The 17796-nt window shown below is 38.2% G+C and overlaps 1 protein-coding gene across 6 annotated transcripts in view; it reads right to left on the reverse strand.

The window, feature by feature from the left end:
* SPICE1 (spindle and centriole associated protein 1) overlaps positions 1-17017 on the reverse strand; it is a 66729-nt gene extending 49712 nt beyond the window's left edge. For 2 of the 6 annotated variants that reach the window (XM_053565119.1, XM_053565114.1), the window contains exons 1-5: positions 16780-17017; positions 11618-11716; positions 7474-7521; positions 4078-4221; positions 260-362 (exon numbers count right to left, since the gene is read on the reverse strand). In XM_053565119.1, the coding sequence (XP_053421094.1) occupies positions 260-362; positions 4078-4221; positions 7474-7521; positions 11618-11716 (394 nt within the window). In that variant the 5' untranslated portion in view covers positions 16780-17017. Of the gene's footprint in view, positions 1-259; positions 363-4077; positions 4222-7473; positions 7522-10116; positions 10141-11617; positions 11717-16686 lie in introns of those variants that run through there. The other 4 variants (XM_053565116.1, XM_053565115.1, XM_053565117.1 and 1 more) reach the window with 4 other exon arrangements.
* Between the last annotated feature and the right edge of the window lie 779 nt (positions 17018-17796).

Consider the following 17796-nt stretch of genomic DNA (forward strand, 5'->3'; position numbering starts at 1 on the left):
AAGAGGACCATGAAATATTTTAGTAGATGATAACAATTTACCTTTCCTTAGCTGAATAATTTGTAACACAAATACTTACTATCCTTAATGGAAAGCAAATAAATTGTAATAACTAACCCTACCAACCCTTCCAAATTTACCATAAAATACTTTAATATAAATAACATGATACCTAAGAAAGAACTTTAAATTCCTTCAAATAGTTAGTTGTGAGCTACAGCTAGTGAGGAAAAGCTCTTGTCTGAACTGAATACTTAACCTGTACGTCTACGAGGAGCATCAACAAATAGATCTTTTGCTGCAGCCATCAAATGATCAGATTTCTCCAATACATCCTGCATCTGGTATTGATCAGAAAGAATCTGGACACATATGAATGACAAATATTAATATCCAGAAAAAAATACATTTGCTTTTCAAATCACAAAGGAAAAGACCATATAAAGGCACAGAGCATAAAAATAACCATAGGCCACTATCCTCCTAAAATTCTTCAGTGGCAATATCTGTAAGTACCAGTAGATGGGGCTATTACAATAATTAGTGCCTTTGCAAATGCTTGGCTGCAATGCAAAATAAGAAATACATATCAAATTATGACCAGATACACTCAAATACACACAAACATAAATATATACATATTTACATAAACATAAAGTTTTAATTAACCTTGCTGCATGAAAACACTATGATATTTTCTTTTTAATTTCTATTCTAGTTTTTAAATGAGGGTTACAACCCACTAACTTGATTTCACGATCCATTAATAAATTAGGATCCAGATTTTGGAAAACACAGATCAAAGATATGAATCTTTGAGCCATGAACTCAGGAGGTGTTTCAACCAATAAAGTGATTTCATGACTACTACTGAGTCATGACCCACAACTTAAAAAACATGATATATGATATAAGTTTTAGGATTTAAGACCTGAATTGCAGGATTAAACAAAAATGTGATGCTCCTATGTTTATGAACAAGTCATTTTTCTATCCTGCAGAGATGGGAACTCAAAAAATAACCATTATTGTAGTGCCTCTGATTATATACTTTCAACTTAGGAACTTTCATATAATTATAAGCCAAGCCACAGGCTAGATAGAGCAAAAGCAAGCTACCTCTATCCACCACCACCAGATGACATTCTTAAATTGAAGGGTCTCTGACTCAAATCAGTAAAACATCTGGTAACAAATACTCTTACCAAAATTTCTCTATACCATGTAAACAAGATTATAATGTACCCACAATTATTCTTTTAGGACACAAAGAGAATAATAACAAGAATCACATTCTTATTTTTTCCCCTTCTTCTCCTCCTATGGCTCAGTTGGTAAGCATAAAGTTCTAAATTTGTTCCTTCCACCAAAAAGTAAGTTTTGGAACAGTATAAGGTTGGAGTACATCTGAAGCCAGAAGACTAGGCTTTTAGGCCCAGTCAAGTGATAATAAGCAAAATCCAATCCCTTTAAACTTAGTTTCCCGATTTTTACATGGAGATAGAACCATCTCCCAACCCTACCGAGGTGCCTTTTGTTGATGCAGAAATTCTATTTCTAAGAATTCATCCTGTAAATATATATATGTGTGTGTATATATATATATATATATATATACCCAAAAATATATTCAAGGATATTCATTATTTTTAGTGGCAAGATAGGAAACAATCTGTGGGTGGAAGACTGTGCTACTTATCCACCAATATTCTTTTTCTCCCTGTTTTTCCCTTTAAGAGCAGAACTCTCAAGTTTTAGCCAAGTACATAGCTAGTTTTCCTATATTTCTCTGCAGGTCGGAAGGGCCAGGTGATGACTTTCTGGCCAATAGAAGATAGCTAGAATTTCTGGATAGTATGTAAAAGGAGTGGCACACTGTCTTTCCTATTTCCTGCTGACTGGCATAGAACCAAAAGATGCTGTCACAGCTATTTTATACTCAAGAGATAGAAGCCATGTAATGAAAAACTGCATAGCTCCCTGACAACTACCTCTTACCTCTCAACTGCTTCATCAGATAAAAGTAAAATTTTTATTTTGTTTAAACCACTATATATTGGGATCTTTTTTATTTCCAGAAGCTTAAACTATAATATACAATCTAAGTGTTCACCAATAAAGTCCTGGATAAATTGTGACACATCTGTTTACTACTGGCCATTAAAAAGAAAAAATATATTTCTAAGTACTAAAATGGAATAACTTCCAAGACATTACATATTGCTCAAGAGAAGTACCAAAATTTCCCTAAGAAGGGAAGTTCTCAACCTCTCTGCACATTAAAATTACATAGGTATGGTCTTAAAAATACCTATGTGGGGCCACATACCAGGTCAACTACATCTGAATCTCTGAGCACAGGGTCGAAATATCATAGTTGTTTTTATTTTTAATGAAGCCTTTCAATCCTGACTGATTCTAACATGTAATCAGGATTGAGAACAAGCTACATTTGCACCTGAGGAAACAGCACTATAAAAAGAAGACAGAGAAATGTTATCCATCCTCCTTCACCGCTCTTCTTTCAACACCTACTTCTAACACATCTATTACTTGTATCATAAATTGAGGACACAAGCACTAGAAAAGGGAAACAAAAGCCCAGAGAGGCCAAAAGCAGTGGCTTATACCTGTGATCCTAACACTTTGAGAAGCTGAGGCCAGAGGATCGCCTGTAGGCCAGGGGTTTGAGACCAGCCTGGGCAATAAAGTGAGACCCCCATTCTCTACAAAGATTAAAACAAAAATGAGCCAGCATTGTGGCATACACCCTGGAGTCTCAGCTACCCAGGTGGCTGAAATAGGAAGGTCACCTGGGCCTAGGAGTTCAAGGTTGCAATGAGCTACAATCACCCACTGAACTTCCCCACCGGGCAACATGGCAAGACTTTCTTTTAAAACACACACACACACACACACACACACACACACACACGCGCGCGCGCCCTGAGTCCAACACTGCACCACAAACAAGCTACTTTTCCTGGTCAGATCTATATTTTCAGGGCTTTCACTGAGAATTACTGGGTAACATTTAAATGTACGTGACTGTAAAGAAGCATTCTTTCTTGATCAATTCATTGTTCTTTTCTCAAGCTCTTCTAAAAATTTGACATATCATTCCTCCTGCTGATGTATATAAAAGAAACTTAATGAATTCCTCAAAAGACAGTAGAAGTCAAAGCTGCCATAAAATGTCACCCAGACAACAGCCAAGTGCCATAAGCTTCAACCTCATCAAGGAATAACACTACAGACAAAACATATTCCTTTACAATGATTTCATCTCAAATACAGCAAAATAACCACTGTAATTTCCTCTTATTTCCCAGATTGTTTATCCCTACATATCAGATTACTTATTCAAATGCCTTATAATATCTGGCAAAAGATTAAGCCAAAGACAAGTGGCTTACTACCCATTTGGACAAGCACATATTTTTTTTACAAAATAATCTAATAGTACTGCTGCTAAAGCAGTGGTTCTCAACCTTCCTAATGCCACAGCCCTTTAATACAGTTCCTGTGGGTCAAGACCCACAGGTTGAGAACTGCTGCGCTAAAGTGAGAAAAATAATGATACCCTGTTTCCCCAAAAATAAGACAGTGTCTTATTTTAAGGTGTGCTCCCAAAGATGTGCTAGGTCTTATTTTCAGGGGATGTCTTATCTTTCCTGTAAGTAGGTCTTATTTTCAGGAAAACAGGGTAGTAGCTTCTACATATAAGGCACTAATTATATGCCAAAGGCTGTATTAATCACTTTACAAGTATTTATTGAAATCTCATAACAATGCAATCATGCAAATAATGCTATTCCATTTTAAATATGAGAAAATTCAGGCTGAGAAGTAAATAATTTGGTTAAGGTCACACAGCTAATAAGTTGTGGAGCAGGAATTTAAACCACCAAACTAGACTCTGATCATCACTTTGCTGCTATTTTCAAAGTCCACAAGTAGATCATTGTATAAGGATAATTACTAGAATCTCTCCAATGTGAATCTAATTCAGGGGGAAAAAAGAGAATCCTATTTATCTCTTCCTTCTCTTTCTAATTCTAATGATAATGCAGTTACCTCTTTCATGATAGATAATCTTCTTTTTTCAAGATTCAAAGCTTCTGGTTTCTGTTTCCTCCATTTTCTTTTCAGAGCTTTTTCTTGCAATTCCCAATGTACTAATGCTCTATTCTTTGATTTGTGGATTTCATGACGACGTACCTATAGAGAAAGAAAAAAATATAAATGTTTCAGGAAGAAAGAAGTTGCCTATTCAAATGGTGGGACCACCTAATCTAGTTCATCATTTTGTGATTTTTTTCTAGTACAACATAGCCAAAATTTTACAGTCCTCTAAATTTTCAAAAATGATCTTTAAAATAAAAGAAGTATCTAGAACTAATAGACCCAGCTAAAAGACATACTGAAAATAATATTAATTTCTACTTCCTATATACAAAACTATGGTGTTTTTTTACATCACAGGTTGTGATTAATTTAATGTGTGGTAAAACCAATGGAGGTCAGTGGGTCAAAACCAACATGTTTTAAACATACATACATACACATGCACTGACTGAGCACATGTAAAAGGCATAAAACATTGAGTCATCTCTGGCAAAGACACTCTCATTTCATGGTAAATACATCATTACCAAGAACAAATAACACAGTATTTTTATAGACCTCCAAAGATTTCATGTGAAAGTGGGTCACTGAAGATACAGAAATCCAGGTAAGTAGAGCACCTAGAGCAGAAAAAGAGATATGAGCCAGGTCTTAAAATTAGAAGGGAGGGGCGGTGCCTGTGGCTCAAAGGAGTAGGGCGCTGGCCCCATATGCTGGAGGTGGCGGGTTCAAACCCAGCCCTGGCCAAAAACTGCAAAAAAAAAAATTTAGAAAGGAGGAGTATACTAAGGTAGCTAAAGAATAGAAGCTGATCCAAGTACTCTAGTATTCAAAACTATGAATATGAATATACACTATTGAATAAAATGTACTGCTGAGTTTTCACCATGTAAATAAGATATCTCCATTAAGAGACTAACAACCAAATACTAGGTAAAGATTCTGACTCACAAAATACAAATGAAGATGACATTTTTGAAACAATTGGGAAAATCTGAATATGGGCTAGGTGTTAACACCAAAAAAATTATTTTTACTTTTACTGGGTATGATAATGACATTGCAAATTTTATATACATAGTTCAGGAACAAAATGATTTGTTCTCTGAAATTTGCATTAAAATATTTCAGCAAAGGAAGAAAAGAGTGCGATAAATGAAGCAACTGTGGTAAAATTTTAAGAACTGTAATAGTAAACAGTGAACAATACACGGGAGTTCTTTATATCTTTGTTTCTATTTCACTTGTTTAAAATTTTTCATTTAAAAAAATGTTAAGTCAGTGGGAAAACATTATTAGTCTCAATAAATATTTACTGAGCACCTATTGGGACTAAGACTTCTGGGAAGGTACACAAAGGTGTGTAAGATATGGCCCCTATTTCTCAATAGCATTGACAATCTCCTAGGGGGATAAGGCATACCCACAAAAAGATAGATGATATACTTTATCTTAGAAGAAAACATAGGAGTAAATCTTTGTGACTTTTGTGTTAAATAATATTAATAGTTTCTTAGATATAAAACTAAAAACTCAAGTGACAAAAGAAAAAATAAATACACTGGACTTCATCAAAATTAAAATGATTCCTGCTTAAAGGACACCATCAAGAAAATGAAACAACTAAGAAAATGAGAGAAAATATTTGCAAATCATACCTGATAAAGAGCTTGTATTCAGCTTATAAAAAGAACTCTTACAACTTGATAAAAATGCAAATAACTCAATTTAAAAACAATGAAGGGATCTGAATAGACATTTCTTCAAAGAAGATACTACAAATGGCCAATAAGCACATGAAAATATGCTTAACACCATTTGTCATTAGGGAAATGCAAATCAAAACTACAATGAAATAGCTATTAATACCCACTAGCAGAACTAAAATTTAAAAAGTGACAATAACAATGATGTAGAGAAATTGGAACCCTCACACATGCTGGTGGTAAATGGTACAGCCACTCTGGAAAACAATTTTGTAGTTATTCAGAAAATTAAATATGGAGATACCATATGACCCAGTAATTCTACACCTAGATATATACACAAAAGAACTGGCAACATATGTTTACACAAAAACTTATTCATAATAGTCAAAAAGTGAAAACAACCCAAATGTCCACCAAGTAACAAATGGATAAATGAAATATGGTTTATCTATACAAGGGAATATTAGTCAGCAATAATAAGGAATAAAGTCCTGGCTGGGAACAGGGGCTCACGCCTGTGATCCTAATACTGTGGGAGGAAAAGGTGGGAGGATCCCTTGATCTAGGGAGCTTGAGACCAGCAGGAACAAGAGTGAGACCCCATCTCTAATCAAAATAGAAAAATTAGCCTGGGTGTCATGGCAAGAATTTGTCCCAGCTACTCAGGAGGCTGAGGCAGGAGGATTACTTGAACCTAAGCATGAGGTTGCTGTGAGCTAGGCTGACACCACAACATGCTAGCCTGGGCAACAGAGTGAGACTTTGTCTCTGAAAGAAAAAAAGGAATAAAGTACTGATACATACTACAAAATGGATGAATCTTAAAAACATTAGGCTAAGAGAAAGAAACTAAAAACAAAAGTCCACATATTATATTCCATTTGTGAAGTGTCAAAGATATCAATGGTACAATAGACACTGCTGCAAACTGGGAAGGGTGGGCTTAGGAAGTGACTGTTAATGGGCACAGAGTCACGCTTTAGGGTAATGAAAATGTTCTTAGTCACAGTGGTTACACAACTTTATATTAAAAATCACTGAACAGGACACTTTAAAAGGATAAGTATGACAGCATGTGATGTGAATTATGTCTCTAAAAAGCTGTCTTTTTAAAAAAATCTATAGTGGAAACTTTTTAAAAAGTAGATTTGAACCAGGATAAGGAACTAAAGTAAGATTTGGACAGGAAGAGAAGAAGATAGGAAAACTGCTCCAAGTTACCAAAATAACACAAAGTGGGGCACAAATGTGAAATACCACATGGCATGTTCAAGGGATAAATTACTACATTGACTAAACCAATGTGTTTATATAGGGAAATAATAAATAATGCTGAAGATGTGTATATATTTTTTAAAAGAGATAGATATATACATGGCAATATTAGATGAGAGAGATCTGAGCTATAAACCTAGGCTATCTAATGAAATTCTAATACATACTAATTGATGTTCCTAGGGAAAATCAGGAAGTCCAGAAGATACGCTTTTTGATTTTATATGTGTTTACCCATAAGCAAGATTAAACATAACTGAACAACTTCCAGGAAGAGCCTGTGGTTTCTACTCTGAAGGTTAAAAGTCAAATACCACATACAACACTGAATAAATGACTTAATATTCGATGTTAAACTTACCAGATCTTCAGGAGTTGCCCGGTGAACTGTCAGATCATTCACAGTATTCTGCAAAAAAAGATGACCTTTCTTTAAAAAAAAAAAGTTGTCTTATAAAACATTAGCATTTAGTGGATTTTAATGGTTGAAATAGTTTCAAAATCCTAGGGCCAAAAATTCTTTCTTTCCAGGAGCCAATATTCTCAATTTAAATAATAGCACAGATTACTTTCAGGTGTCTCATAGAAAACAAAAGACTATTTTTAGGTGTCTTACAGAAAATAAGCATGAAATTCACCATTCAGGCATATATGGTATTAAAACAATGAATAAAAGAGGGTAGTATATATTCAAAATGAGTAAGTTTAACTAAAGTTTTAGTTTCAAACTGTATTCCCAGGGTTCCATGAGGCAACTCTAAAGATTCCTTAAAGAAAAGTGTAATCACTATAGAGAGGTTCAGCTTGTATTCATGAATACCTTAAGCACAGAAACTAGTACAATAAGAGATGAAGTTTGAGGACAATGCATAATTTCATAATATGTAAAAATAGTCACTTAAATAGAAAGACACTAAACTGGCGGCATGCATAGCTCAGTCGGCAGGGCGTCGGCCACATACACCAAGGGTGGCGGGTTCAAACCCAACCCAGACCTGCTAAACAACAATGACAACTGTAACCAAAAAATAGCCAGGTGTTGTGGCAGGCACCTGTAGTCTCAGCTACTTGGGAGGCTGAGGTAAGGGAATCGCTTAAGCCCAAGAGTTTGAGGTTGCTATGAGCTGTGACACCACGGCACTCTACCCAGGGCAACAGCTTGAGACTCTGTCTCAAAAAAAAAAAGACACTAAACTAACATGACAGGGCTACCACACCACACAACTCCAGGACTCCATTAATACCCAAGTCCATGTAAATAGCACCCCTTGGAATTGTGTGGTGTATAGCCTGCACAGCTTTAAGTAGTAGCCTTGTAACTAAGCCCTTTCCAAAACAACTTCAGCCATTTTCCCACACAAATTTGGCAAGGCAGGAAATGAAACAGGTTAGGGTAAGTTTACTTCTAAGTGAGGAGAAATACAAAGAGTAATAAATCAAAAGAGCTTCTGACTATTCAAAGAGTAAACTTTTAGGCCATGATTTCCATTTAGCTAAAGGCTTTTCTACATGGAAACTGTTACTCCTTTTACATCCATCTAGAAAGGCATAGGCATAAGCTGAGCACAGTGGAGCTAGCTGGGCACTAGTCCCAGCTACTCAAGAGGCTGAGGCAGGAAGGATCTCTTGAGGCCAGGAGTTTGAGGCCAGCAGGGCAACAGAGTAAGACACTGTCTTTATGAGCAAAAAGAAAAAAAAAGGTACAAGGTCAAACTATAGGATCATGAGAATTGATTTTAATAATTATAAAAAAATTCAGACATACAAATAAGCAATATTCCTGGAATTAGTTCTCAAGGAAGAAAATAGAGTAGTCATCAATACTACTGTGCTTAAAACTATTTTCTTCTGAAATTGCCTTCAATTTACAAGCCATTTTAGAAAACGTCTCATGATTTTTATCAAAACAATATTTATTCAGCAACCTGTTCAAGACCCCTTCCAAGTTTCCAGTGTACTGGAAACTTTCCTGTCCACTTTTATCTGTAATAAGATCTTTTGCTTTCACTTAAATATATATATATATATTTTTTTTTTAATTCCATTTGATCTCTTCTTCCTCATTTACCATCCACTCCAAACGACTTATGAATATTTTCTATTGAAAAAACAAATTTTTTTTTAAATTTTTAACAAAAGGTTTTTAATGCAATTTCAAATAATGCAATAATGGGTTTCGATTAAGTTTTGAGCAATAGCAGCATACAGGAAAAAATAGTCATCTCACAGTATCCAGAGGATTGGTTTCAGGACCCCTAAATATAGCAAAATCCATGTATACTCAAATCCTGCAATTAGTCTTCTGTATATACAGGTTTTCCATCCCAAAAGTATTGTATTTACAATCCACCTATGGTTGTGGAGGCGGAATCCACAAATATAAAGGACCAAATGTATTTATCAAAAAAAAAATTGCACATAAGTGGATCTGCACAATTCAAACTTGGGTTATGCAAAGGTCAACTATACTGAAAAGTAACTACTCTGAAGGGGTCAACAGTTACATTACCTGTACTTTTTTCCCCCTCTTAATTGGTTTCATTACCCTAGAATCACAACTTTATAATATTTTATGGCTGATCAGATGACAACAAAACAATCTTAGCACAGAGAAGTAACCCTGCTTCACTGCTAAAAGCTTTTGGTTTGCACAAGATACCTGGCTAAGGTGATGACCTGCAAAACCATAAGGTTCCAAGTCCAAAAGACAGCCTGAAATTCAAACTAGTCCCTGACTAGTTACTAACTATTCTCTACAACAGAAAGCAAAGGCATTTAAAATATCACGGTCCCAACCAAATTATCAAGCTGTAATTAATACCCTTCATATACAAGGTGATAGTCAGGTTAGGAACCAGAGATTATATGTCCCAAGTACTTGAGATTTGTTTTATCTCTTAAGAGAATATTTGCCCTGAAACTGGCCAGTCTCTAGAGGTAAGCAACAATTTAAGGTTTAAGACAATAAAGACCTTTTATTTTTTCAGCCAAAAATGGCACTCACATGGTTATAGTATCACTCGTTGCTGTGGAAACATCTGGTAAAAGTACCAAAAAGTTCAGACTTCAGTGATGCAAGTGACCTAGAGTTGCCTTAATGCAATGAGCTCTCAATCAAGTGGAGAGGAGACTTTTTAAAATATGTTTCCAACGGGCGGCACCTGTGGCTCAGTCAGTAAGGTGCCGGCCCCATATACCGAGGGTGGCGGGTTCAAACCCAGCCCCGGCTGAACTGCAACCAAAAAATAGCCGGGCGTTGTGGCGGGCGCCTGTAGTCCCAGCTACTCGGGAGGCTGAGGCAGGAGAATCGCTTGGGCCCAGGAGTTGAAGGTTGCTGTGAGCTGTATGATGCCATGGCACTCTACTAAGGGCCATAAAGTGAAACTCTGTCTCTACGAAAAAAAATATATATATATGTTTCCAACTAAAAGAGACCTCCCATTTGATCCTGCAATCCCATTACTGAGCATCTACCCAGAATCTCATTATCATAAGGACATTTGCATTAGACTGTTTATCACAGCTCGATTTACAATCACCAAATTGTGGGAACAATCTAAATGCCCACCAAGCCAGGAATGGTTTAACAAGCTGTGGTACATGTATACCACGGAATACTATTCAGCCATTAAAAGTGATGGAGACTTTACATCATTTGTATTAACCCAGATGGAAGTGGAATGTATTCTTAGTAAAGCATCACAGAATGAAGCAGCAAGAATCCAATGTACTCAATTCTCATATGAAGACATGGTGGGGAGTAGGCGAATGAGAGAACAGGGAGAGAGAAGGAGGGAAGGGGTTAGGGGGTTATGGTGTATGACACACCGCTTGGGGGCAGGACACAATTTTTATTATTTTTTTTTTTTTTTTTGAGACAGAGTCTCACTATGTCACCCTCGGTAGAGTGCCGTGGCGTCACAAATCACAGCAACCTCCAACTCTTGGGCTTAAGCAATTCTCTTGCCTCAGCCTCCCAAGTAGCTCAGACTATAGGTACCCACCACAACACCCAGATATTTTCTTGTTGCAGTTGTCATTGTTGTTTAGCTGGCCCAGGCCAGGCTTAAACCCACCATGTTCAGTGCATGTGGCTGGCACCATAACCACTGTGATACAGACACCAAGCCAGGATACAATTATAGGAGGGAATTCACCTAACAAATGCAATCATCATAACCTAATTCTTTGTACCCTCAATGCATCCCAAACAATAAACAAAGAAAAAAGAAAAAGAAATAAATAAAATACGTTCCCCACCCCTTTAAGATTCTAAGTCTTCAAAGGAGATGGAGGTTACAGCCTAGACATGTATATTCTAAAAACGTCCCCCAAAGGATTCTGCTCTACCCTCAAAGACCTAGGACAAACATGCCTAGAAACCCATTCCACCCCATGATATGCTGAGCCCCATTCAGAACACTATTCTTGGTGACTAGGACCATGTTACTGCGCCTGTTCCTCCAGAGGCACTCTACCTTGCATACTATCCCACCTAGACTTACATCCCATTCTTGTTTCACTGCAGTTTTCTTCTTCTTTACTTTCAGTGTTTTTCTTCCGCCTCCCCGGGGACTATAACGGTTCACTCTGACAAATGACATCTAGGAGTAATAATTACATCAAATTTTTAAAATACAAGAAAAAGTAATAATTAAGCTTCACCAGAAAAGGAACAAAGAAATTTAGGAAAAACAAATGAATCCTAAAATAACTGAAGACAAATTTTCATGATCAAAAGACAAGCTATTAAAACACTTGGTTCTCGGGCGGCGCCTGTGGCTCAAGGAGTAGGGCGCCGGTCCCATATGCCGGAGGTGATGGGTTCAGGCCCAGCCCTGGCCAAAAAAAAAAAAAAACACTTGGTTCTCTCATTTTACAACTAATATAAAGTTGGCACAAATAACTACAATAAAAGAAGTATCACATCAATAACTTACATATATTTACCTGATAAAGAATGCAGAAATTATAGTCTACCACAGAGAAGTAGGACTGCAGTTATAAACTTTGTTATCAGTTATACAAATTCACAATTATTAGAGAAATGCCAGTCATATGCTAATGCTATGAATTCAAGGTGAAGGAAGGAAAGGGCAAAAGAGAGCTGGAGTTCTTTTTTAAGCATTCTAACACTCAAAATCATTATCAGGTACACATGTGCTTACCACAAAATTAAGGAAGCTAAACTTTGGAGAAAAAATAAGGTATGATACCACTTCTAATAAAAACTAAATAAAAGCTAATTACAGATTTTAAACTAGAATTTGTAAATTGCCAACATTAGCTTGGCACTCTTAAGACAGCAATGCTAAGGATACTAGATTAAACATACAAAATTAGAAAAAAGACCCACAGGGCGGTGCCTGTGGCTCAGTCGGTAAGGCACTGGCCCCATACACAGAGGGTGGCGGGTTCAAACCCGGCCCCGGCTGAACTGCAACCAAAAAATAGCTGGGCATTGTGGCGGGCGTCTGTAGTCCCAGCTACTCGGGAGGCTGAGGCAAGGGAATCGCTAAGCCCAGGAGTTGGAGGTTGCTGTGAGCTGTGTGATGCCATAGCACTCTACCGAGGGCCATAAAGTGAGACTCTGTCTCTACAAAAAAAGAAAAAAGACCCACAGTCCCCAAACACTGAGATTTTATAAAACACATATGACTTTTAAAAAACAACACACATGCCAGAAGGAAAAAAATTCTTTTATCATAAGGACACTTGTACTAGACTGTTTATTGCAGCTCAATTTACAATCGCCAAAATGTGGAAACAGCCTAAATGCCCACCAACCCAGGAATGGATTAACAAGCTGTGGTATATGTATACCATGGAATACTATTCAGCCATTAAAAAAAATGGAGACTTTACATCCTTCATATTATCCTGGATGGAAGTAGAAGACATTATTCTTAGTAAAGCATCACAAGAATGGAGAAGCATGAATCCTATGTACTCAATCTTGATATGAGGACAATTAATGACAATTAAGGTTATGGGGGGGAAGCAGAAAGAGGGACGGAGGGAGGGGGGTGGGGCCTTGGTGTGTGTCACACTTTATGGGGGCAAGACATGATTGCAAGAGGGACTTTACCTAACAATTGCAATCAGTGTAACCGGGCTTATTGTACCCTCAATGAATCCCCAACAATAAAAAAAAAAAAAAACCACACATGACTCCCATTCCAGAATGCTTTTACCTACCTACCTAATTATAGAACTTTCCACCCAGCTTGACCCTTTCACTCCCAATTAGCCTAAAACAAAGACTCTAATATTTTCCTTAAGTATATTTAAAAAAAAAATCATTGTCTACTGTAATAAAAATGCCTAAATACAAGTGATTCTCAAGAGTTTACCCTCAATCTCGGTTGTTCACTATACTCTCTCTTATCAAGCCCATTCACTCTTTAAATGTGGGATCTATTTTCAGAGTTTACAATTCTGCGAAAGAGAATAAGTCACATACAAGTTAGAGAATAACATTTAAGTTTTATGATGGTTATAATGATGACAGTGGTAGTGGTGGGAAGGATGGCATCAGCTAATACATACTGAGTACTTAATATAAGCCAGGTACTATTCTGAACTCCTTACTCAGTTCTAAACTCTTTATTACTCTTTACAGAGTAAGAGGCTGTGAGAGGAAAGTAGGGTGTTAGATGAGGCTTACTCATACAGCTACAAAGAAATTCTAGGAACAACCTAGTGTACCTGAAAATGGATTTTTACTAATTGAAACTCCAGATGAGAATGCAGCCTGGGAAAATACTTGATTACAGCTTTGAGATCCTAAGGAGAGGAATCTAGCCAAGCCATGTCCGAACTCATAACCCACATTATGAGAGAGTAAATGTGTAATTGTTTTAAACAACTAAATTTGTGGTAATTTGTTACATAGGAAACTAGTTTTACGGCCAGCTCTAAATTGTGTTCTATATATGGAAAGATCACAAAAGTGTAACTAAGCTGCTATCCCATCTCTGGCTTTTCCTTTCCCATCAGACTTACTTTTGCACCTCTATTTCCTAACCCTTAGTTACACCTCAAAAGTTTTATGACATAGAAACTCTGACTCCATCTCTGCATTGAAAAGTGTTCTCTTGAACATCACCAATAATGACAACCATATCTTTCTTAAGCAAGGATTAGACTTTGTGGTCTAACAAAGGAACTTAATTAACACCTATAAAAATCCAGAGATCACAAGGATGGTAGAGTTTATTATTAAAATGTTAGACAAGCAATAGTCTGATGGTTTACAGTGCTAAGAAATCAATACCAAACCTGGCACAGCCAAGAAAAGCTAAGCCTGGCTCGGCACCCAAAGCTCAGTGGTCGGGGCGCCCACCACATACACCGAGGGAGGCAAAGTTCGAACTTGGCCCAGGCCTGCTAAACAACAGTGACAACTGCAACAAAAATATAGCCGGGTGCTGTGGCAGGTACCTGTAGTCCCAGCTACTTGGGAGGCTAAGACAAGAGAATCACTTAAGCCCAAGAGTTTGAGGTTGCTGTGAGCTGTGACACCACAGCACCCCACTGAGGGCGACATAATGAGACTCAAAAAAAAAAGAAAAAGAAAAATGTTTAAAGAAAATCTAAGCCTGTTTGTAGAAAATCTGAAATATTAATAGTCCTTTCTAGCTATGTAGATGCCAACTCCTAAAAGCCCTCTTCTCCAGTGGCTTCCATGATACTCTTTCCCCTGATGTTTCTATTCTTTTTTCCTTTTCTTCACAGGCTTTATTGGCTCCCTTTTTTATATTATCTGTTTTTTTTTTTTCTAAAAGATAGAGTCTCACTAGGTCACCCTTGGTAGAATGCCGTGGCGTCACAGCTCACAGCAACCTCCAACTCTTGGGCTTAAGCGATTCTCTTACCTTAGCCTTCCAAGTAGCTGGGACTACAGGTGCCTGCCACAATGCCCGGCTATATTGGCTCTGTTCTCACATACAACTTAGTCAAGGACCTCCATCCCAGTCCTCTTACCTTTCTCTTAGATGTCCTCCCCTTTCATCCAATAATTGCTCGGGAACACTTACCACATACCAGGCACTGGCTAGGCTTTCAAGATACAACAATGAACAAGTCTAACATGGTGCCAGCTCTCACGGAGCTACTTTCTAGATTATCAAGTGGCAATTCACAACCTCCTTCAGTGATTTCACATACTCCCATGAGCAAAGTTATGACTGTATTGGACACACAAACACCCTGTGAAAATGAGTCCCAAACCAGTGATTCACACCTTTTCTCAAAAACAACAAATGCCTACTATGCATATCTCCCAAACAGCTCAAATATACTGTATCAAAATATAATTTACTATACATATCCCTCCGATCACTAATTCTTGATGTATAACTGGCTGACTCAGTAAATGTCTGCCCAATTAAGCTGAACTTAAAGAATTACCATCCTTCTAACTGGCTCCAATTTAAAACCTTAGTATCATCTTATGCTCCTTTTTGTCTCTTAGTCAACCAGATATCACAGTCCACTATTGATTTAAAAAAATTTTTCCCAAAAATTCTCTCCCATTTTTCCGACTCTTCTCCATCTCTAATAAAAATATTATCGTTTGGGCTCTCACTATTTCTCCTAATTGGTCTCCCCTTCACTCATCACTCACTCACTTCATCATCCATCTATTAATTCAACAAATATTTTGAAAGCATCTACCAAGAGCCAGGCACCAGATACAACAAGAAAGCGGGATAATCTATGCCCTCCCTGAATTTAGAATTATCAGAGGACCACAATTAAACATGTAATTACAACGAAAGGGGCAACATGGGAAGTAAATTCCGCGTGCCATGAATTATTTAATTTACTCTACAAAGAAAAGGCTGCTTCCTCTCCCTAATCCCCAAAAATGTTGACTCTGAGAGCTAAAGTAGGAATAAAAATTAGAAGTCGGGGGAAAGAATATTCCACCTAGGGAAAAATGCATCCACAAAAAGTTTGAGAAGTTCTGTTTGATTAACAAAGATTTGGAAGGGTGTAACTAGGCTAAAAAGAAAAGCAGAGAACAGATGATGGTCTGTGAGTCACAGCAATTTGAACACTACCACAAAGACCAAAGGAAGCTGCTGAAGAATTATAAGCAGGGTAAGTTATGAAGAGATTTAGCAAATCCAGTCTGATTAGTGTGGGAAACTAATCAAAGAGAAACAGAACTCTTCCCAAACACTGTCCCTTCAATCAGTCCTACCCAGATACACGGATAGGTTGTAGGCTTCACCTGTTTATTTACTTCCCCTAAAGATGTGAATAACTCCCCACTGTAGAGAGGAATCCAGTTCAGCCTGACATTCAGATCCTCTGCCACACGTTGATGCCCAGCTGACCTTCCTTTCCAGTCTCTTCTCTCACATCTCCCACACACTCTCTGCTTGGAACAACCTTCCGACTTTCGCTCCCTCCTAAACCGGGTTAACTCCGCGCACTCCTCAAAACACATTCAAACAGTCTAAGAAACCCCTCTTGGACATTCTTCAATTTAAAAGATTCAGTCCCATTGTACCCCGCATTGTAAACTACTTGAAAGCGACAATCGAGTACGCTCAATTTCTACCTCTGTGCAAAAGGCCCCCAAAGCGGTGCCTGACACGCGTGTACACTCTCAAAAAACACAGAGCCGCGACTGCGCTTTCTAGCAAGGACTTGCCGACTCAGGTGCCTGGATCCCCGGGGAACAGAGACGCCACCACTGTTCTTCCCGCCCTGTAAGTCACCCCGGTGCCTAAGGTTCAGTGTGGCTGCGGGCTGCAGGCCTGCGTGCCATCACCTCAACCTGCCTCGCCGTTTCCCGACTCCTCCTCTACAGCTCCCACAGCGACTAAAACTTCAGGTTTAGGAACCCAGGAACCCGCCACAGATCAACACAGCCTGCGGCTTCCGGGATGTTGCCTGGGTTACTCAGAGTCCCGCCCACGCCCTTGCGTATATCCGGCGAACCCAATGCGCAGGCGCCTCCCACAGCCCGGCTCGGCCCCCTGAGACTGGGCGGTGATAGCTCTCGCTTTCACCAGGTTGCAGGGCAACCCTTTTAAGGATAGGCACGCAGCGTTATCCAGTGCCTCGAGAAAAAAAATTGTCCAAGAGAAATATATTTCTGTCCACACATGGCTTCACATATCACACTTAATTGCTTTCACATCTATTCATTTATTTCAAAATGTTAATTACCATCTACAAATGTGCTAGCGACTTTGCTAGGTTCAGAGGGCCCGAAAACAAGGTTCTTTGCCTCCGGAAGCTTACAACCGGGTAGTAAACAGCTATCAAGGATAGAAACGTCAAATTAAAACTTGTCACAAGTGCTAAGAATGAAGCACACTTATTAGATACTAAGCTTACTGAATTACCTGGGAAAGCTGAGATGCGAAGATCGATAGGCACCTAGAGGAGGGAAGAGCATTCCTACAGAGGGAGCTGCATATGCAAAGACAAATGGCAAATGCAAAAGACAGGAAGAAGTCCCCTGTATCCTGAGTTCAGAGAACATTGGGAGCATGAGGTGAAGGGAGGCTGCCGTGATAGTCTGGAGTCAGGACAGGCCGTGCTGTGTAAACCACATTAAAGACCTTACAAAGCACTTTGTTCAAATATAAGGTTAATTTGTTCCAATAAGACAATTTCCTTTAGCCTCTGGCTTTCTGCTGTTAAGATATACCCAGGAATG

The sequence above is a fragment of the Nycticebus coucang genome, chromosome 16 (assembly GCF_027406575.1).
Source record: "Nycticebus coucang isolate mNycCou1 chromosome 16, mNycCou1.pri, whole genome shotgun sequence".
Lineage (NCBI taxonomy): Eukaryota > Metazoa > Chordata > Mammalia > Primates > Lorisidae > Nycticebus > Nycticebus coucang.